General features: G+C 31.6%; 2 protein-coding genes across 3 annotated transcripts in view; both read left to right on the plus strand.

Annotated features, from left to right (window-relative positions):
- LOC134684606 (uncharacterized) overlaps positions 1-9,484 on the plus strand; it is a 106,672-nt gene extending 97,188 nt beyond the window's left edge. The window contains exons 50-56 of the mRNA XM_063543905.1: positions 927-1,130; positions 1,889-2,671; positions 4,186-4,398; positions 5,455-5,550; positions 5,786-6,111; positions 7,408-7,606; positions 9,204-9,484. Coding sequence (XP_063399975.1) covers positions 927-1,130; positions 1,889-2,671; positions 4,186-4,398; positions 5,455-5,550; positions 5,786-6,111; positions 7,408-7,606; positions 9,204-9,484 — 2,102 coding nt within the window. The remainder of the gene's footprint in view (positions 1-926; positions 1,131-1,888; positions 2,672-4,185; positions 4,399-5,454; positions 5,551-5,785; positions 6,112-7,407; positions 7,607-9,203) is intronic.
- Positions 9,485-14,078: 4,594 nt separating this feature from the next.
- Positions 14,079-21,937, plus strand: LOC134685684 (SH3 domain-containing YSC84-like protein 1). Of its 2 annotated transcripts, none has more exons than XM_063545659.1 (9): positions 14,079-14,237; positions 15,481-15,621; positions 16,499-16,624; positions 17,035-17,099; positions 17,717-17,958; positions 18,479-18,671; positions 19,441-19,603; positions 20,158-20,268; positions 20,663-21,937. In XM_063545659.1, the coding sequence occupies exons 2-9, from the start codon at positions 15,507-15,509 to the stop codon at positions 20,770-20,772; spliced, it is 1,125 nt and encodes a 374-aa protein (XP_063401729.1). In that variant the 5' UTR covers positions 14,079-14,237; positions 15,481-15,506; the 3' UTR covers positions 20,773-21,937. The 2 variants fall into 2 exon arrangements, with proteins under 2 accessions (XP_063401729.1, XP_063401730.1); XM_063545660.1 differs by having other exon boundaries at positions 14,130-14,188.
- Positions 21,938-22,657: the final 720 nt, after the last annotated feature.

The following is a 22,657-nucleotide window of genomic DNA, read 5'->3' on the forward strand; positions in this document are numbered from 1 at the left end:
TGGAGCCAAAAACAAAAGTTTCAATCTGTTGATGATGCAGCAAAATTAGTCACAAAAAATTGTTTCATGGCCAAAGGCGATTTAAAATTGGCTTATAGATCTGTTAGCATTAGTTCCCATAGTCAACAGGTCACTGGTTTACGGTGGACTTTTCCTGATGGTCAGACCCATACCTTTATTGATAAAAAATTACCCTTTGGTTCAAAACTTGCACCAGGTATTTTTCATAGGCTATCACAGGCTATTCAGCGCATGATGTCACGCAGAGGTTTTACTATTATAGATTATTTGGATGATTTTTTCATTTGCGAAAAAACAAAAAAGCGCTGTGCACATGCACTTAGAATTTTAATTTACTTGCTGCGCAAGTTAGGTTTTTCTATTAGTTGGTCCAAGGTTGTTGACCCTTGCCAGAAATTAGTATTTTTAGACGTGGAGATAGACTCCACAACATTGGAATTAAGATTACCTATTAAAAAACTTGATGAATTAAGGCGGGAACTAGCAAGTTTTCAGCAGCTCAAGCATGTTTCTAAGAAACAATTGCAGTCCCTGGCGGGCAAGCTAAACTGGGCTTCGTCAGTGGTTCACGGCGGGAGAGTTTTTCTCCGGAGAATCATTGACAGCATAATGCAGCTCAAGCATGACAGGCACAAAATGCGCTTAAGCGGCGATATTTTGCATGATATCCATTGGTGGTATAATTTTATGGCAACTTTCAATGGGAAATCCGTCTTACTCAATACTAACCCTGTCACCTCAGTTTACACAGATGCTTGCAATACAGGTGCAGGTTGAGTTTTTGGAACCTTCCCTTTTGAAATTGAAATGTCTAAATCTAGAAAAGGATGACTGCTGGTTTTATAATAAGATAAACCTCTCATTTGTAAGAAAATTTCTTATTGAATATTTGTATTGATTTTCAGGAAGATCTGACTTGGAATACCAGAACTCATCAGACTTTATATCAGCTAGATGGCATGGATTTATTGACACTGATTCTGGTGTAAAAGAATATAGATGGTGTGTAGGAACAACGGTCATTCCTGTAGAATGCTCTGTCATAGGCTGGACTAATGTTGGACTACATGTATCAGTAACAAGGAATTTATCATCTAGTATTACACAAGGTAAAATTACTTAAGAATGATATTTGTACATAACTGACTGACTAGCTAGTAGATGATACATATAGATGGCATTTTTCATATCAGACCCCTTATCAGCCCTAGGGTTGACCATGGGCTGATAAGGCGTCTGATATGATAAATGACATGCTATGTTCTTTTTATCATATACTTCAACAGAAGACATACAGACAAAAACTATTTTTAAAACTTTAATAAAATGCTTTTGTTGTAATATTTGTTTTGCATTTTTAATAATCTATTTTCCTTATTTCTAATATTTGTTTTTGTATCCAAATTTGTTATGTTTTACATAAAGAAAGGTACCAGTGAGGTATATTTTCCGGAATTTGCTGAATGACGTCGAAATGTCATCTGATAACATTACATCAAAGCATGTGATAATAACTGGAAGCAGTTGATATGAAACAGAAGCAGTTGATATAATCCAGAAGCAGTTGATAACTTAAGTCATATCACACGACTAAGTCTAATTTTCAAATTTAATGAATAAATATATCATGTATATGTACAAATAAGTTTTATCATGGGGTACAATTATACCATTATTTTCTATAAGTATATTATAAATATAGTAATAGTAGATTGTATATTGATTAATTTTATATTGGTAAGGTATCTAATTGAATGGTAAAGCTAATTTTCAACCTATATCAAAATGTTAAGATATCGTTAGATTTTCTATTATATGGCTAAAACATGAAATTACATTATGATATATGGCTATTTGATATTTACAGGGAGTAAAATCTACAGCAAAGTATATGCCATTGATAATGTTGGTTTAAGTTCAGACACGGCTATATCTGATGGAGTTGTCATAGACACAACTAAACCTGTTTCTGAAAAATTTCTACATGCAGATGTCAATCTTGTCAGTAATCCTTCGTTTGAAAACACAAGTGGAAGTGAAATTATGTGGGAGGATGTAAATTCGACTGATATTTGCATGTTAAGTTACATGTACTATCCATCGTCATGGACACCAGAATCTATGTCATGCTTGGCAGTCGTGTCTTCTGATGTTAATTTGGCCAAAGATGGACGCTCATTCTTGTTTATTAGAGGAAGTGCTCATCAGAGATTAGAAAATATAATTGCTGGAACTCTTTATAAGGTCTCTTTCTTTTCAAGTCATTTACCAATTTGGAACTCTGTAGCAGCTAATAAACAAGGATTCATACAGCTCGGAGACCACAGTGAAATCTTCTTAATATATACAAAGGCCTATAGGAGAGATAACCATGGAGATAGCTCTAGAGAAGAAGTGTCTTGGCACAAACACACTTACTATATTAAAGCTGATGAGGAGAATGTAAATTTAACTATTGGAAGTGCTGATCAGACAACAGGATTAATAATAGATGACCTCTCTGTACAGGAAGTGACATTAGAAAGTAATGACATCTCTGGTGGACATATTTTAGGCCATGTTGTTTATATACATGAATGGGGGTCAATTCATGGATCTTGGAGCTTTGCAGACCCAGAATCTCCTATTATAGATTACAGTTGGGCTATTGGTATGTATATGAAACTCAGAAATTTACAGGTTAGAATTAATGATGACTTCAATCGGATATTTGACCTGCAATCAAAAGACATTGGTGATTTTTATGCCCCATCTACAATAGTAGAGGGGCATTATGTTTTCCAGTCTGTACGTCGGTCCATCTGTTGGTCTGTCCGTTTGTTCGTCCCGCTTCAGGTTAAGGATTTTGGTCAAGGTAGTTTTTGATGAGCTGAAGTCCAATCAAGTTGAAATTTAGTACACTTGTTGTCATGATATGATCTTTCTAATTTTAAAGCCAAATTAGACTTTTGTCCCCAATTTCATGGTTCACTGAACATAGAAAATGAAAGTGGGAGTTTCAGGTTAAAGATTTTGGTCACTTGAAACTTAGTACACATGTTCCCTATGGTATAATCTTTCTAATTTTAATGCCAAATTATATTTTTTACCCGATTTCACAGTCCATTGAACATAGAAAATGATAGTGCGAGTGGGGCATCCGTGTACTTTGGACACATTCTTGTTTAAGTATCTTTTGTAACACGGGGACTACGTCATAATCTGTATGTTTATTTCTCAGAGTTTGAAAAATCTTCATGATATTATATTGTGTAATGGAGCAAATACAAAACAAATTCTCACTGATATGTTTAAATCTTTCAGCCATAATGCTATCATTTTATGGTCTTCATTTAAAGCACTTAAATGATATCATATCTAGATATAGGAAGATGTGATATAAATGCCAATGAGACAACTCTCCATTCAAGTAATGATTTATAAAAAAGTAAACCTTTATAGGTCAAAGTACAGCCTTCAACATGGAGCCTTGGCTCACACCAAACAGCAAGCTTTAAAGGGCCCCAAAAAATTACTACTACTTGTAAAACCATTTAAAGGGAAACCAACAGTCTCATTTATATAAAAAACAAGAATTGAGAGACGAGAAACACATATAACCTTCCTAAGGGAGCTCGCAGGTCTAATTTGATTTTTTATAAATGAACTTTATCTTATGCTTAATAGAAAAATTAAATTAAAAAATGGGGTCACCGTTCATTAACGTTTACAATCTGCCTTCGAAAGAAGCATACATTTTTGTAAAGGTCCTTTTTGTTTGTTGAACTAATAGGAAAGAAAGAGGAAATATAGAAATAAAAAAAGAACTCAATTACAGAAATCGCTGTAAAATAGTTTAGTTTAAGTACAGCTTATTTGAAAAAAGATATTTCAATTTTAATGCCAAAAAAATGCATTTTTGCACCAAAGGGAGATAATTTGGAGCTTTTTCAATGATATATTTTAAAAGTTATCTGGGCACAAAACGCACTGATTTTTTTAAAGGATTTTTGTACCATATGACAAAGTAACAACTAATATTGTAATAAATACAATTTGTAATGAAAAAAAGAAAATCTGAATTTTTTTATACCCTCAAGCCTCCTTAAACAGAGGACAACCACTGTGCATAATAGATTCATGACTTAAGACAGGTGCAATCATTATACAACATTTTCTTAATAGGTTATGCAGAAGGAGGTACCCAGATACAACCATTCAGGAGTGTAGGAGTGATGAACTTTGGTTACAACAACAACATTACACTGGTACATAATGTGTACATATATATCATTGTTATTGCCACAAACACTGCAGGACTGAGGGGTGTGGCATATTCTGATCCAATACTTGTAGATTTGACACCACCCGATATCAATTTTATCAATGATGGATTAAGTAAGTAATAAATAAAGAACTATTTCTATATTTATACCCCCGCTTTAAAAAAGGGGGGGGTATACTGTTTTACCTCTGTTTTTTCTTCTAAAATATTCAAATACCAAAGCTTGTCATGGACTTCTAAAGATGGTATATATACCAGTATGTAATTCCTGGACAAATGTGTTGTTTGTACAAAAACTTTTATAATACCAATTATCGATGGATATCAGTAAAAGCTTTCTCAATAAAATTACAGCAGATGAGAGTATATTAATGAAGTCATGAATGTTCTGTATTTCTGGTTATCTTGATTATTGCAATATTGGAGTCCATGGCAGTATGCTTAATTTTAAGAACATTACTGTATTTGGAGCAGACTTATAAGACATGATAGAGAAAAAGCCATCTTCATGTTAAGTCAGAAAAAAAACCCATTGCTTTATGTAGAAAGCGAAAAGAAGAGTGTCATATTAAAGTGAAGTATCTAATTATACCCCCGCTTTAAAAAAGGGGGGTATACTGTTTTACCTCTGTCTGTCCTTCCGTCAGTCCCTCCCATGAATATTTTTCGTCACATTTTTCTCAGGAACTACAATACAAGGATTTCTGAAATTTGGTTTCAGGGTTTATCTAAGTCAGCTTTACCATGTGATGGGTTTTCAGATTGATCACTTGACAACTTCCTGTTAACGGAACACTTGTATGATTTTACACATGGTAGCCAAGTTGAAAATTTTCGTCACATTTTTCTCAGGAACTACAATACAAGGATTTCTGAAATTTGGTTTCAGGATTTATATAAGTCAGCTATACCGTGTGATGCGTTTTCAGATTCATCACTCGACAACTTCCTGTTTACCGAACACTTGCAAATTTTTACACTATTGATTTTATCCACTTGGGGCGGTGGTATCATCAGTAAGCAGAAGCTCGTAGTTTCACTTTTTATTTTACTGTTTATCATTTGTAAGTTTTTTGCATCGATAGATATTAAAATAATTGAATTAAGATTAAAAACATTTTTTATTTATTTATTATAATAGTTTGATATAAGTAATTTTTGATTTGTAGGTATAGATGAAGATTCGTGGATCTTAAATGAAGTGTCTGCTAAATGGGAAGTGGAAGATTTACAATCTGGTATTAAAGAATGTAAATGGGCAATAGGTAAATATATGTTTGAACAATAGGTAAATTAATTGATTGCATATCTGGTAAATTAGTGATTTATGATTAGTTAAACTACATCACGTCTGTAGGGGGGTCAGTAAATTTCATATGAGTATCATGACGTCACATCTGTCTGTTCTTACGTGTCAATTTTCTAGTCTCAGTTAATATCTATATTTGGGGATGAAACATTAGTTGAACTTTTTTCTAAAATTATATTATTTACATACAGGCTATTTACCAGAAAGGACAGACTTACAAATCTACACTACAGTATCAGGTAACACAGGATCTATAGAATTTGACTACAGTGTATTGGAAGGTTATACTGTCTATTCTACACTGAGCTGTGAAAACAATGCTGGTTTGTCTTCAGTTAGATCTACTGATGGAGTAAGGATCACAGAGAAGCGTCCTTCCACTGATCATGCTGAGGTAGAGGTTGTTGGTATATCGTCTACACAGTACAATCCTCAGACTGGCTTCCTGGGAGTTACAGATAACATCAGACTAAAATGGTCTGGCTTTATTGATAATGTTGGTATCGATGCATATGTAGTAAGTATAAAGCTTATAAGGCTTATTTTGCTTCAGGGGTCTCTGTTTTTAAGTGTAATGGTTAGGGCTAGGTATAAATTGGTTAAAGGTTAAAGTAATGTTAAGGGTTAGGGTTAGATAAGAATAATTGTCAGGTTGAGGGTAGGACTTTTAAAAGTTTAAAAAAAAGCTCTGATTGGGTTGGCACCACTAAGGTTAAAAGAAGGCCACTTAATTGACAATTTGTTCTAGGTGTTAGGATTTTATGGTAATTTATTTCTACTTTCGTATCGTTCATAACAGTCTGTCTTAATGATGAAGAAAATAAGTATGAATAGGGTAAAGTACTTACTTTTATGGTGATAAAATGTTTCACATACTTGTTAAGAGCAGCTGTTCAATTACAATGTATAACAAGAATCTGTTTTTCTTTTTTGTTGTTGTTATGTTCATTATTGAAAAGTGATTTAATTATGCACATCTTGAAAGATGTCATTTACCAGTTAGTCAAGGCCAAATATTATCAACCTTCTACTAGTGGTTCCTAATAAATTGGCCTGATAACAAACTATTACATGTAAACCTAGCCGTTAGCTCAAAGGTCCTTTTGTTATTTTTTGACTATTTTCAGATCTATGTTCCGCAAATACATAAAAAAAAATGTAGTAAAAAAATAACATAAGGACCTAAGAGCTACAGTTCTGCAGCTAATGTTAACTATGCAAAAGTTTCGAAGTCAATAGCCATGAATGAGGGGGGTCAACCCAAATAATCTCCATGGAAATACATGTACCACTGCATACCAAATATCATTGCTATACCACTGATAGTTCTCCATGTTATGAAAATGTACCTCTATTCCTGATACTGTGGATTCATTTATTTATTGTGGGTACCAATTTTAGTGTTTGAGGCAATTTCATGTATATTTGATTTTGTGGTGTAAAAAGTCTGAATAGATTCTTACAGATAATTTGTATTTTGTTTAACTTTAAAATTTGTGGTTTACTGTACCCTTGAAATCCCTGAAAATTGGATAAAAAAACAAAAAATGAATCCACAGTATGCAAAGTAAAGGATGATGAAAATATGAGAATCAAATTTTAATAACTTTGTTCTTTTTCTGTAATGTCTTACCAGAGGTATTGTCCTTTCTAGCAGCAATATGTATGTTTCAGCTAAACATATCAAACAATGCCACAGATTTTTGAAATTTTTGTTATCGTAGTCTAATAGGCTGTCAACTGTATATATGTATGCACTTATAATTTATGTGAATATCACAATGAAACACATACAGTTTATTTCTATTTCCAGGTAGATATTGGTGGTGACAGGTCAGACCTAATGTTTTTCCCTACAGAACAAGATTTGTTGTATACCCACTTCTCACAGATGTCTATAGCCAGTGATATTCAACAAAAACTTTCTGTTCAGGCTGTTAATAAAGTCTTCCTGAGAAGTGATAAAGTGAGAAAAGACTTAATGGTGTATCTGGACATGCCACAGGTTGATGGTAGGTTTAATATTTACAGGTTCATAGAATTTATTGTTATTTTAGATTCTGCAACAGTTAACCAGAGATTTTGTGACACTTGAGCTTTTGATGAAATGCAATAATCACTTAATGTTCTTTTGTGGTGTCAGACATTTTCTCTTGTGATGTAAAACTCGCACTGAATCAGTTGTGAAGTCCAGTAACCAAAGACAAATAGCAATAAGCTGTATTCTATATTATCAGTTTGTATATGTTTATAAACAACTTGTTTTCTTTTATTCCTGACAAAGAAAAACAAGCATCTACTTTCACATCCAACTTTTATAACTACTGAAGGGGTAGAATGAAAATATATTAGCTTATCTATTTTATCAAGCCTAAAAATTTATATTTTTGTATACGCTGCAAAACTTTGAAAATAGAAAAGGGAGATAATTCAGAATAACCATCTATTTCTAATTGCAAGAAATTATTCCTAATATAATATAATCTGTAGTGTTTAGTAAATAAATATGAAAGAGCCACCAATAAAGTATAATCAGTGAACCATTCATTTTAATTGCTTTAAAAACATATACAACCAAACCAACTAAATATTTAGTAAAAAGTTAGCTTTATGAAGATGGAGGAATAAAAGATACTAAGAAAAAATATTTGAAATTATGATGTCTTAAAAAAGTAAAATTCTGAAGGAAGTGTGTTGCCTGTTTGTTATTACACTGTACTCACATAGTCAAAGTGTCATATACTGTCTTTTTCATATTCAATTGTGTTCAACAATAAAGGGAGATAATCAATCGGATTGTTTGGTCTCATTGCAGAAAATGAGACATATATACACTTATTTGTCATCAACGGCTTAAGCAAGCATATTTCATAAGGTAGTAGAGCTGGATATTCTGCACCTGTGCATTTCCATTTAATCTAAAAACTACAGATTTTGCAAATAAAATTCAATCATATTCTTTAAAGCATGCAGTTGTCATCACTTCAACAGTTTACTAGTTATGCCCCTTTAAACGTAAAAACTCCTAAATCTGTCGTTTCCATTCTCTAACTTTAGTTTGCCTCTAGCCAATGATATAAAACTGATATCCAATGCTCAAATTTAATCACAAAATAATCTTTTATATGTAAACTGATAAACACTGCTCAAAATTAATCACAATATAATCTTAAATACGTTAATTCTGCTTTTAAATGTGGGAGTTGACTCATGCATACAGGTTTTTCAGCATGTACAGTGTTATTTGAGCTGTGTCGGAAAGAAATCGATGCACATTAACTTGAATATGTACATGTACAATACTCTGATTTATTTAAAGCATTCATTTACAAAATACAATGAAATAAAAGATGAAGTTTTGTCCGTTTTGTAGCATTTGATTAACAATTCAACTTGCAAACAGTCCCACACTTTCTGTTAAATTTGTTTTCGAAACCTAAATAGGTTAAAGATGTATTGATGTTGATTTTTATAAGGTCAATTTCTATCCGACGCGGCTCGAGGATCATTTCATATTATTTATAAAAAAATGAATAAAATAAAAATGGGTTGTATCTTCTTGTGTTTATACATATTAACATGCAATAATTGAACATATTTTTCTTTCAGCTACAAAAACTGTGAGCGTATCATGGACAGACAATAAATTCATGGCATCATGGGAAAGCATTTTCCTGTCTGACCACCAATTATACTATGAGGTGTCTGCAGGAACACATGACAGTGGTGTTAATATTCTTCAGTGGCAGTATACAAATCAAACCAGCGTTACCTTTGGCCTCCCAGGATCTGTCCAGGCATCCAGTGGATTGAAAGTCCATATCACCATAGGAGCCATCTCTACTGGAGGATTTTATAACTTTGTTAAAGGGACTGTTATACTTCCCTAACTGTTTGAATATACTCATTGCAATATATAAAATGTCCTCAATTACATAAATTTGTAAGCCAAAAATGTTGTGTTGCATTTGTAATGACTGTAAAATGTACTTTAAGGTGGTACCTAACACTACAGGGAGATAACTCTGTCAAATCAGCTAAACATTTTAATTACATTGTGTTGTAAATGGAATATTTTAAGCTTCTAAATGATCAAATTTGGTGTTTGTCAAACTGCTATTATAACCAGTGTAATTTTTCTGACAAAACGATTGGTTCAAAATTTTTGAAATTTTCATGTTTTTGTTAAAGGCTCAAAGTAAGTACTTTCACAAAATTTTATGAAAATTAAACTAGCCAAATTTATTTGAGTGCAAGTGTTGGGTACCACCTTAATGTAAAAAAAAAAAAAAAAAAAAAAAAAAAAAATGCTCTTGTTCAAAACCATTGACACAATTTTAATCAAAAGTAAAAGTAAATGAAATTTAAACAGTCAAAAATGTCACTTATTAAATGTTAGTAGGAGATGACATTTTGATCGAGTCCTGGCTTTGATTTAATTGCTATCACATTCAAATATTTTACTCTAAAGAAAACTTATCTTTGATTCTTGAAAATATGTAGGAAATAGTTTTTTTAGAACAAATTAAACCAAAAGAAAAGTATCTTGCTAGTTTTTGTTAAATAGCTTTCTTTGCAGGCAAATGATTATGACCAAGGTGACCTTTATTTATAAATACTCTCCTTAGATTATTATTGAATAGATTTTATATTTTTATTAATAGCTTTCTACCTTTAACATGTTAATATTGTATAAAAATAATGGACATCTGAACTGTGAATATGCAAATATTTAATTTACTGAATAATGTTACATCTGTGATAAAAAAAAATATTAATTATAAAATGTTGTTAAGCAGAATTTTGTATCAATAAAACTTGTTCTTTCATTGTTTTTATTGTTTTGTATTTTTGATTTGTCCATACCTTGGTAACATATATTACATAGTTTGTACTTCACAAGGAAAGTTGTGGAACTTTTTGGCATCAAAGATGGCCCTGATAAAGCCTCAAATGATGAAGCTTTTTTTGTTAACAGCTACCGAAGTAATTGTGGATGTTATAAAAATGAGAAGATGAGGAATGATCACCAATGAGACAACTCTCCACAATAGACCAAATGTCACAGAAATTAACAATTACAGGTCACAGTTAGCCTTCAACAATGAGTAAAATTTCAGTTAAAAACTGTTGTAGATGCAACATACCCAGAAATATAAAGTGCAAGGGTGCACCTTCAGAAATCGTGTCACAAAATTGAGAATATCAATGGGGAGTGTGTCAAAGAGACAACAACCCGACAAAAGACCAGAAAACAGCCCAAGGCCCTCAATGGGTCTTCACAGTGAGAAAATCCTGCACCAAGAAGAGGGTTTCAGATTTTCCCTAAACAAAAATGTAGTCCATCTGAATCCACAAAAACCTTGCTGCTACTATACTCTTGTTGAGGGACAGCCAACTTGATGTGCAGAAAGTACATGTATACTTACACAACAGCGTATAGTTGACTATTTTTTTTTTATTCAGTATTCAGGAGTTATGGTTCTTGACCTATTGGAAAATGGCATTTTGTGTTGTTTCCATGCAATTACTTATATACCATTCAATCAATGCTCTTACTGATAACAAAACAGTGGTCAAGTTTGAAGTAGGAGATTTTTATTTTTGCAGTCCAGGAGTTGTGGTCCTTGTCAATTTATTCAAAATTAAAAACCTATTGTCACTGAGTAAAAAAATCTCACCTGAATCCTATTTCAAAAACTCAAAACTCCTACAAACTTTAAAGTCAACTGATATAAATTTGCAATGTCAAACTGTTTAAAGGGGCTTAACCCATAGAAAAAAATAATAAACTATAATTTCCTGTCGATATGAACATCTACATAGAATGTCCTCATTATCTACAAAATTTCACAGAGTTCTGTGGTGTGGTTTCAGAGAAGTTGCAATGACAAAGTAGTTTATTTATCCCAAAACTCAAAGTTCAAATGGGCATAACTCCTAGAAAAAGTTGATTCATAATTTTCTGTGGATATGCAGATCTATAATGTGTATCCTTAATATTTACAAAGGTACAGGGAATTATACCCTACAGAACTTTTAATACATAGGCATATGGTGTGTACAGAGAATCCAGTATGATGTCAATTAGACAGCTTATTCCTTGTTCATGTTTTTGCATGTTACCAAATGTATCTTGAAATATAGAAAAGATGGATACACACTTTGAATAGCAAATTATTAAAAGAGCTAAATTGTATGACTGAAATCATCATTTGACTTGTTATAAAAGTTATTTCTTTTTAATGACTTTTTTTACCAATTTTTACTGATTTTGCCTATTATCTTTAATATATATAATATATACTAATAAAGATAGATAGACATGATCAGCAAATTAAGATCTAAAAATATGTTGTAATAGGGGAGGTTGTCAGGGGACTCCTTATATTAAAGATAGATAGATACATCTAAAAGTAAATGTAGGTCAGCATAACAAGGTATGATCCCCATATAGGTTGTTGGCCTTAAATACAATTTCCACACTTATTTAAGTTTTGGGCAAAAATTTGAGAAAATAAAAAGAAACTAACAATAAAAAATAATCAGTAAGACGAAATATGCAAATTATAGGTCAAGAAAGCCAAAATTATCAGTCTGAGCACTGTTTGTTTCCATATAGAATTACATTTTTACGTATTTAGGTGCGTTGGACAAAATGATAAGAAATTCAAGATCAACAAAATAGAGATTTTAATAATGAATTATTTTCATGTCTGCAATGACAATGTCAAGAGGGATGCCTTCATGTATCTGTGGGTATTTTAATTTTTAAAGTTGATTTTGTAACAGTATCCAATTCAACTATGAGGGTGATAGAAGGGGTCCTGATCCCGTAATCCCGGGACTTCAAAACACCAAATCCTGAATTTTAATAAAGTAAATCCTGACATCCTGAAATCCGAAAAAAAGAATTCTCGTATCCCGAAAGGGTCAATCTCGAAATCCTGAGCTTAAAAACACCTGATCCCGGAGTCCCGATAAAGGTGCTATCCCCCCTCAACTAATAGTAACTTTAAAACAGGAAAAAATTGTAACGATTAATAAGTACATACATATTTGCATATATTATAAAATAAAGAGATGTGGTATGGTTGTGGAAGAGACATCTATTCACATGAGACCAAATGTTGTTGATGTTAAAACACCTATAGGTTGGTGAACTGCCTTTAACAATGAGAAAAAACTATACCACATTATATTTATAACAGATATATCCTATTTACAGGGCAAAATAGAGTCAACATGAATTTTTTTGTCTTGTGATACATAGACATGTCACATATATGACCTTAGTTTGTATAATAAACCAGTGTGCCTGTGTGACTGACTTCAAAATGCACACCAACTATTTTTTGCCCTGATACCTAGCACTTTTGATTTAGTATTTAAGGTAGCACAATACAAAGATTTTTTTACTTCCAATCACTAACCTTTGAAATGCTGTAACTTTCTTATGAATGCATAGAAAATAATAACAGAGGTATATATAGATAGATAAAAGATTAATCTTTTAAATGAATGCAATATTTTTATTATGCAATCATTATGTAATTAATTATTACGTAATTAGTGGCAAAATCTAGGTAAGTTCACTTGAATGAATTTAGCTCTATCATCTCTTGTACTATACAGAAAATTTTAACGAAATCTTAATTAACACATCATGGGCTTCAAAAGGGTGTCTCAGATTGTCTCTATGGTATTCCATTCTCTCATAAATCTCTAATTAGTGTAAACATCCTAACCACATAAAAGAAGATAATGTTTAATTAGGTGTAAAATTTGTTCTATACATTCTATCTGAAATCTGAGACACTCTTTTGTAGATAATGGCCATAGGAACAACATGTTATAAAATCAACCCTCTAGGGATACCTATGCAGAAGCTAATTTCATTTGAAAGTGGAAATTTGGTGAAAAATATTTTAGACACAGTTAACATTATAATTGGTTACATAATTGTTTTCATAATACTAACATTGCATTAATTTGAAAGAATAATCTGTTAGCTATCCAAAACTACCTCTTTTATAAATTTTCAAGCATTATTAAGAAAGTTACAGCATTTTAAAACTTGGGAGTTGGAGTTATAAAATCTTTGTATTGTGCTACCTTAAAGACATGAAATAAAAAAAAATCTCTTGATAAATGAGAAGTTGTGGGAGCATCAGTGGGAGTGTCTGAGCTTTGTATGTTTGTATTGCATGAAACTGATTTTCATTCATTTTATTGAATTTAAAAAAAAATGTTAATGTATCATGTGGAATATCATTTTGGAGATTATATATCCTGAATAACAAGAGGAAAATATCAAATAAGAATTTAATGCTTTCACATCAGGAACATATATATAGTGACTGTACCCAGCTGACATCAATATATATTCATGATATTGCTGTATTTTGTCCTGTATCTTGTGGTGCTCCTAGATAGGAGTGATATAAGTACCTTACAAACATATACCCATAGTTCTCGTTGCATTCCCCGTTTGTTATGCTCTCCTAAATAATCCTGTGGTACAAAATATTATATTAAAGCAGTCGTTCATCACCTTTAGTTTTACTTGAAGGCAAAGTTTGATTTGTAGAATGGTTAGTAAAGGTTTAAGCACAATTTACCTGAAAACTCATTGCTCAAAATAGCAAGTACAGACAGGGCAGTAGAAATATTTTTCCTTGTGCAAACCCGGATGTAAGACTACTTTTTGTACATGTAAGACATGTAAGAGCAAGGTTTTGTTTAATAACAACAATAAAAATCCTTGATGAGAGCAAGACTCTTTCAATTGATATAAAAAAAAAATCATCACCATAAAACTTAATGAAAATAGAAATGCAACCAAATACAACCCACTAAAAATATAAATTACATGTAACATCAGACATCATTTCTGGTACCCAGAACCGCAGTTTAAACTTGAATGGGTACTTTGGGGCCTTGGTTGGTCAAAGTTGTCCCCTACTTTGGCCTGGAGATCAATCTTCTGATATCTCTCTTATTTGTTTCCTCCGTGTGGCCCTGTGGTTCTCTCAGAGTGCTTAGGATTCCTCAACCATAATAACAGACTTCCCGGTGTCCTACACTCTCCCTTGGGCAGTGTTGGGTGGGGATTTTTCTGGTGGTGGAATAATATTGTAAAGGACACATCTCCATTAATCCTTAAGGAGCAATGGGGATTGGTGTACATGGATCCGCTGTACCCTTGCAGTCAATCAAGGGGTGCATTTAAAATGGCGGAATCTGGAAGTACATACATTGATATTGCCATCAAGCAGTCTAAAGATTAGTTCAAATAATTATGATGTATTGGAAGGCATAATATTGTAAAGGACACTTCTCTATTAATCCTTAGGGAGTGTACATGGATCCGCTGTACCCTTGCAGGCAATCAAGGGGTGTGTCTAAAATGGCGGAGTCTTGAAGTACATACATTGACATTTTTTTTATTTATTTTTTTGCAGAGACAACTAAATGACTAAAAGTTTGGAAATATGCAAGATTAAAGTTCCGCTGTAGAAACAATACATATAGATATAAAATTATGCATGGTTACAAAAAAAAAAAGCCTGCCTGCCGGGTCTATAAAATTTTCCCATGTTAGGTGAAACCAACAATTAATTTTCCATGGCCTTAGGACTATCTAAAGATGTGACAATCATACTTATAAAACTGAATTGTTTACACGGACACATAAAGTAGCGTTTGCAGATGTTTGCCACTAGCTGCAAACTTCCGGCAAACATTGCAGCTTTTTGCTGCAAGTTTGCAGACACATCAATGTTACAGTAAGTTTGCCAGAAAGTTTGAAATAATAAAGAATGTTTGCCGCACAATTACAGAAAACTTTGATCATTCTATTTTACATATATGGCAACTTTTTCAGAAAATATGACCTGAATGTAGAAGATCATGGTGAATACTCCAATTCCCCACAGCTTGAAATCTGAAGCAAAGAAAGCTGCTAAAATACTCAATGATTTTTCTGTACCATCAGCTAAAGCAGGTCCTGATAAACTTATACCAAGTATGTATTTCAGTAATTGTATAAGTTATGTCATTTTGTAGATGTATTCCATACCCTTATAGCTTATACATGTACATGTAATAAAAACTTGCTGTAAATTGTTACAGAAGCCCCTTAGAGTGCAGAGATTATATTGGCTTAAAGATAATCAAATATAGTCTTTCTGATTTTCATCGTCATCATCAATATAATCATTTTTTTAAAAATCATTGACCAAAAAAAAAAATAAAAACATTAGTGTCAGCTGAATGTTTTCTTATACATAATTTCAATTTGAAATATTAGTACCAGTAATTTCAAAGTGAACTTATCTGATATATAATAGTAGTCAGCAATATTTCATAACAGATGTCTCCATATCGATATGCAATTGCAGTCACAACCAAAGATTATGGCCATGATCACAAGCTCTGTCAATTCTACTTTAATTACTGTGTTCATCTAGACATGCTAGATGGGTAATGGGAGTTTTTAAAAAAGAGTTGAGAACACTACTTCCGAAGTTTTATAGTATATAAATTGATTAAAGAAATTACTTGTCTATTTACCATTTAACAAATACTTTTTGTTTAAAGGCCTTAAAGAAATGTGACTTTAGATGAAGGGCAGTAAAAAAAAGTCTGTTCTTCTGCTTTGTGGTTAGTTAAGTGCATGTTGGAACTTTGTGTTATATACTTTCTTTTTTGTTTCTACTATTTAATAAAGATGAAGTTCATAAATTAAAATAATATAATATAAGAATAAAAAAATTGCTGTCATTCAGGCATGAAGAAACTATGTTGCTATAATTTCAGGTGGTGTGTTATTATATAATATAAGAATAAGAAAATTGCTGTCATTCAGGCATGAAGAAACTAGTATGTTGCTTAAATTCCAGGTGGTGTGTTATTAAAAGCCAAAGGTCTTGCTATACTGACTGTGGTAAGAGCTGGTTTCCTGGTAACAGCCAGAGCAGGAAGTGGCATAGTTATAGCCAAACTCAATGATGACTTGGTAGATGCAGGTAGGGAAAAAAATGACCTTGTTTATTGTACTTAAATCGTCCCGATACTTTAACCTTTACTTTTACAAATTGTGACTTGGATGGAGAGTTGTATCTATCTAAGTTTTTTTAGTTTTGTTTCACCAATCCTTTTGTTCATATTAAATATATATTACATTGTTTCAAAAGGAAAATTAAGCTTTATAGATTTGTTGTGTTTGAAGCAATATTATAGATGACCTCCATCAGAATGACTCAAATCTAAAGATCCAAATTTTGACTGCCAAGGCTGACATATAAATACTTGAATACTTTAGGAGTTTTATGACCCAATCAAAACGGAAAAAAGAATACAGTAACCAAATTAAACAAGTAAGATCAATTTGTCTCAGGGAGTCTGAAACCTTAGTAACATTCTAAATTTTTTACAGAATGGTCAGCACCATCAGCATTAGGCATTGCTGGACTGGGAGGTGGATTTGAGATTGGTGCAGAGGTAAGGATAAATATTACTGACTCCCTTTAAGCTTTAATGTTCAAGTTCATATCCACTGAACATCATTCATTTTCCAATAGTTAAAGGTGGATATTTTGTAATCATGTTGTTTTTTACATATTCATGTTGAACAGTGACTGCATAAAAAAACTCGGATATGTTTTGACTTAATTTTCTTACTTTTTTTTTTTACAGTTTTACAAGAGTAGATATATATATTTTAAATATCCATCAGCTAAGAAAATATTAATCATTTATAAACTTCTTCAGTTTCCAAACAAGTTTTTGGAGCGGAGTTTTTCACTTTTATTATATTTTTAAATTATTATTTAATCCTCAAACTATTGACATTCAGTAACTGTTTTATCATTTTGATTTTCTTTTCATTAAACTATAATGTGTATCTTTTTGCTTTGGAACTGAATATAAAAGAGTTCTGAAATAACTTCTGAAAAATTATTTAAAGGGAAGTAATCAACATTTTAGTGAAAGAAGGAATGTTTTCATTTTAAAAATCCATTTTGATACATTGGCAAACAATAAGTAGCACCTTCAAAGTTAAATCAGATATATTTTTATTTGTTTTAATTAAATTTCTTATTGCTTTTTAAATTCAGGTCACAGATTTTGTTATATTGTTGATGAGTAGGAGTTCTGTGGATGCTTTTTCAAAGGGAGGTAATTTGACTCTTGGTGGTAATTTGTCCATAGCTGCTGGTCCCCTGGGTAGGAACATAGAAGCTGATGTGGCTCTCAGAAGTCCTGCCGCTATCTATACATACTCTAAAACAAAAGGATTATTTGCTGGTATTTCTATAGAAGGAAGTGCTCTAATAGAAAGGAAAGATGCAAATAAAAAGTATGTGATTCAATTAATTTATTTGCAGAGTATACGTAAGTTAAAAATAAAAAACTTCAAATCATTGAAAGTTTTTGAATTCCAATTTGATATTTACAGAGTCTTGAAAATCGTGTGCATATTTTTTCATGTATTTACTGACATGAGTCATGACTGATTATTTTTTTAACATTGTACTGTTGATTCATTAATTTTTCATGGGTACCAGTTTTCATGGATACCAGTTTTCATGAATTGCAGAAACCTGACATTTTCATGGATATGTGATTTGGTGGTTCAGCCTAAGTCTGGATACAACTTTATAGAAATTTGTATTTCGTTTAAACATTTAAACTCATGGTTCACATGGTCCAAAAAAAAAACCATGAAAATTGGTATCTTACTAATAATAACAAATGAGTCCACAGTATATAAGTCTGGTACAATTACTTCTGTATAAATAATTAACTCTGCTTAATACCTTAATTTACATAAATGATTTATCTTTGATGGATTTTAAAGATTGTTATTTTATTCATAGATTTTATGGACAAGAAATAAGGGCATATCAGATATTATCAGGAGAAGTTGATCCTCCAACAGAATGTCTGCCCTTATATCAAGTTCTGGAGAGACACAGAGAGAAAGCCAAACATGAAATGGTACTAGCTGCCAAGAGAAAGGCCAACAAAGTGACACAGTCTGTAGGAGAGAAATTTCAAGATAGAATTAGTGTAGGTCATTTTATTTTATTCTGCTTGGTCACATCAAGGCAGATTGAAATGTCAAAAAATGTTTTGTAGTGATTAATTGAGATATGATTAAGTGTAGCTGAAGGTGCATGATGACTACATTCCCTGTCATGCAATGGGAAAATGCTATTTTTAACACTTGTTTGCATCACAGGATGACATTATTTTCAAAGAAAATAACATCTTTGAAAATCATAAGAAAATCATCTTGTAGATAAAAAAAATGAAAACTGAATTAATTGAGAAATTTGATATGTATCACTAGTATTGAGACGGCAAACCAATACTTTTTCAATTTTATTTAGATTTGGATATACTAGTTTCATTTGGAAATTTCATTTTTTATTTTAAATCATTGGGGCAGGATAATAGCTCCTATTATACCTCCTCCTTCATAAGATAACATTTACATGCAAGCTGAATTTAGCTCATTAGCCTAATTCACAAGAATTATCTGGGACTAGCAGAAAGGGATTGTTTGTCCATTTATTAAACTCTATTAAAAAGAAGATGTGGTATGATAGCCAATGAGACAATTCTATACAAGAGAGCAAATGACACAGATAAAATATTTACATTATTAAATGAAGTTTAGCAGTCTGTGTTGATGAGAAGTCAAACAAATAAAAAGAAAAAACTGAACATGACATCTAGATATACACTAATGGTAAAAATAACATGCATTTAAGTTTTTACAGTATTTTAATAATTAATATTTACTTTTTATTCTTTTAATTCTTATTATTCTTAGAGTTTTAGTTTTAAATCCAAGGAAGAAAAGTCACAACATGACAAAAGCCCTCCACAGCATAATGTTCATAGAAGTCAAACTGTTGTGGAGAAAAGTTCAAAAAAAGATGGAAAAAAGGTGACTACCAAAACAGTCACAAAACGTTTTAGTGCGAGTAGTAAATGTGAGTATTTTAAGAAGAATACATGAGGGGGGGGGGGGGGGGGGTAGGAGGGGCCCTGATCCCAAAATCCCAGGTTTAAAATCATGAAATCCCAGGCTTAATAATACAAAATCCTGAAGTCCCGAAATTAGAAAAAGAGAATTCCGGGATCAATCCCTAAATCCTGAGCTTAAAAACACCCGATTTCAGAGTCCTGATAAAGGTCCTATCTACCCGCATACATACATTCCAAAACTTTTTAATACCATTCCTTTTCTCCTTCCTCTTCTTCAACCAATGAAGTGAAATTTTAATTTTCTCAAATTTATTAAATCTCTTAATAAAATTTCACATTCATTACAAGACAGAATAACTGAAACAAAAATATTTTTTTCCAGTATACATGTTAGATTTTAGTGATATTCTAGTAAAATACTTTCTGCATTATGGTACAGCACATCTGTTAATCATTTTGATGGTCATGAAAGATTATTTCTCAAAATCCAATTGTTAAAATATTATTCACAACCTGTAAAAAGTGAAATAGTCATTTAAAATGATTTTTTTTTTTACAGCTGAACATTGTTCTTCTAATATAAGAATAAAAATGGAGGGAATGACATCAACAGCAACTGCACTTCATAGTTTTCAAGGTCAACTGCCTTGTGACTTGTCCTTCAAAGCTGGTAAGATATGTTTCAATTTACAATGATAAAGGCGATCATTATAATAAGTAAAAAAATATGCTATGTTAACAGCAAAAGTACATAAGTTCCTTAAAAGGAGAAAATCAAGAGTTGTTGATTTGATTATGTAAAGAAAATTCAACCATATGGCATGATTTCAAGCACCTGAAGTCTAAAAGAGTTGCTAACAATTCCAAAAAATGTTAACACAATTTTTGAGCCAGTGTAGAACGCCACCAAGATTTTTATATGTTTACAAATTATAGAACTTAAAATGGCATCATGATATATGAGTAAAATATCATGGTTTCTTATTTCTTATTTAACCCCCCAACCCCCCACACACAACTTTTTGATGAAGATGTGAAAAATCATTAAGATAATTTCTTTTCAGGAGATGTAATTCAAGTACTCACACAGACAACATCAGATTGTGATTGGTGGGAAGGTGAATGTCATGGCAACATTGGATTATTTCCTTCTAATTATGTCAAGGTCAAGTAAAAGATGTGTTGGTGATGTGATAAGTGAAATTATAAAACCAAGGAACAAACTAAAAATGAAACTTTTGTCACAGGTTTATTTTTACAACTTTTAAAAGATGTTTTGAGTTGTTCATAAGACATTGCCTTAACCAATGAGAATATATTTGATAAATCTGTCTCCAAAGATTTAATATTTTGTACTTTTATATATTAGAATTTGCTTTACACTTTGTTTTTTTTATTATATCAAATCCTATATAATTACCGTACCTTACCTGTTAAAGATTTCTGTTGGTCAATAAGCAGACATGTAAATTCATATTTGCTTATTCTATGGCTTTAACTGTTGAATTGTAAAAAAAAAATCTCGATATATTAAAATGGCAAAGATTCCTAAATAGCAATAGATCTATAATGCATTCCAAAACATCATGTTTAAGTCAGTTTAGACAAAATATAATGACTGAATAATTAGACCAGATGTTTTAAGTTTAAAGGCAAAACTTGTAGTTCGAAAATTAATGTACATATTCATTTGAATATTGTCCTACGTTCAAATACAGATAAAAATGAAGGAATCTTTCTTGTATCAAATTTTATCATATCAGGGGAGTGAATGTACATAAAGTGCTCATAACAAATCCTCATACTGTTTTCATCTTATACTTTACTTTTGATAAAAAAAAATTACTTTAGCCAAAGAATCAACATAAGAACACATTAGATAGTATATATCCATGACATTGTACATTTACTGTTTATAATATATTAAGTACTGTAAACCAACTATATTTCATGAGTGATTTATTTTCGCGAGTAGAAAAATGACGTGAAATTAAATCGTCGCAAAAATGTATAACTTAGATCTTTCCCTATCAAACTACATCAAGTAAATAAGAAAATCCTGAAATTAAATCGCCGTGAAATTGACTAGCTGGGGATACACGAGATAATAAAATATCCGCAAAAATAAGTTGGTTTACAGTATGCTGGTGCAAATAATTCTTATCATCATTCCATGTTGATATTTTAAGTGTATTTCATTATTCATAATGCTGTTATTTTGTTTACCTCTGACATAAAGTAATCTAGACAATAGGATCTATGTCTACATAATATTTTATTCTTTTGTAGTTATTTATAAGCTCAGTGCAATAAATTGAAATAAAAATTGTTTGAATATATATTTTTTTGGTTTGTTTTAATGAATATGCATGCTAGACCAAATTGATATACATAATGAAAGAGAGGTCTGTTGAATGAATCTGCTGAATCCATTTTATAGTGACAGATGGATCTGAATTTGTCACCATTTTCCTGAAATATCAAAAAACGGATCTTGTTAATAAACAACTATTCTAAAGATCTGATGCAAAAAATGTTATCCTTTAAACTGGTATACATAAGTTTTATTGTTTCATTCCAACTGCTTTATACAACCATATTGTTGATTTGAAAAATTTAAAAGAAAAAAATCAATGGCCTGATGTATGCAAAGATCAAATGCAGATTTTCTGAATCCCCCAATTTAGAATAAACAAATAATGCAGGCAGCCACCACCAACATCCACTCATTGAGTTAAAGGCATGGGGGGGTCCTAGTAATCACATAATCACCATTTTTTTGCCAATATAATCACATAATCATTAAATATTTGCTTATCTTTAGTAATCAAATAATCATAAACTAAAAATACAGTCCTAGGTAATCAAATAATCATGAAATATTTGGCTTAATAATCAAATAATCATTAAAAAAACGGCCAAGTAATCACATAATCAAAAACCCCATGAGGGCCCTCATTTATTCTGCCATAGGCGACAATACTAACATTTTCTAAATTTACAAGTTTTTATAATAAAAACCTGGATAAAACAGTTGGGATAACAATAAAAACACGGAT

This window comes from Mytilus trossulus, chromosome 9, assembly GCF_036588685.1.
Source record: "Mytilus trossulus isolate FHL-02 chromosome 9, PNRI_Mtr1.1.1.hap1, whole genome shotgun sequence".
NCBI lineage: Eukaryota > Metazoa > Mollusca > Bivalvia > Mytilida > Mytilidae > Mytilus > Mytilus trossulus.

Excerpts from the sequence above, each read along its gene's own strand:
- LOC134685684 (XM_063545659.1), top strand. The coding sequence starts at position 15,507 with ATGGTGAATACTCCAATTCCCCACAGCTTGAAATCTGAAGCAAAGAAA. Across the intron at positions 17,100-17,716 it reads GATTTGAGATTGGTGCAGAG|GTCACAGATTTTGTTATATT; the intron begins GTAAGGATAAAT and ends TTTTAAATTCAG. Across the intron at positions 17,959-18,478 it reads AGGAAAGATGCAAATAAAAA|ATTTTATGGACAAGAAATAA; the intron begins GTATGTGATTCA and ends TTTTATTCATAG.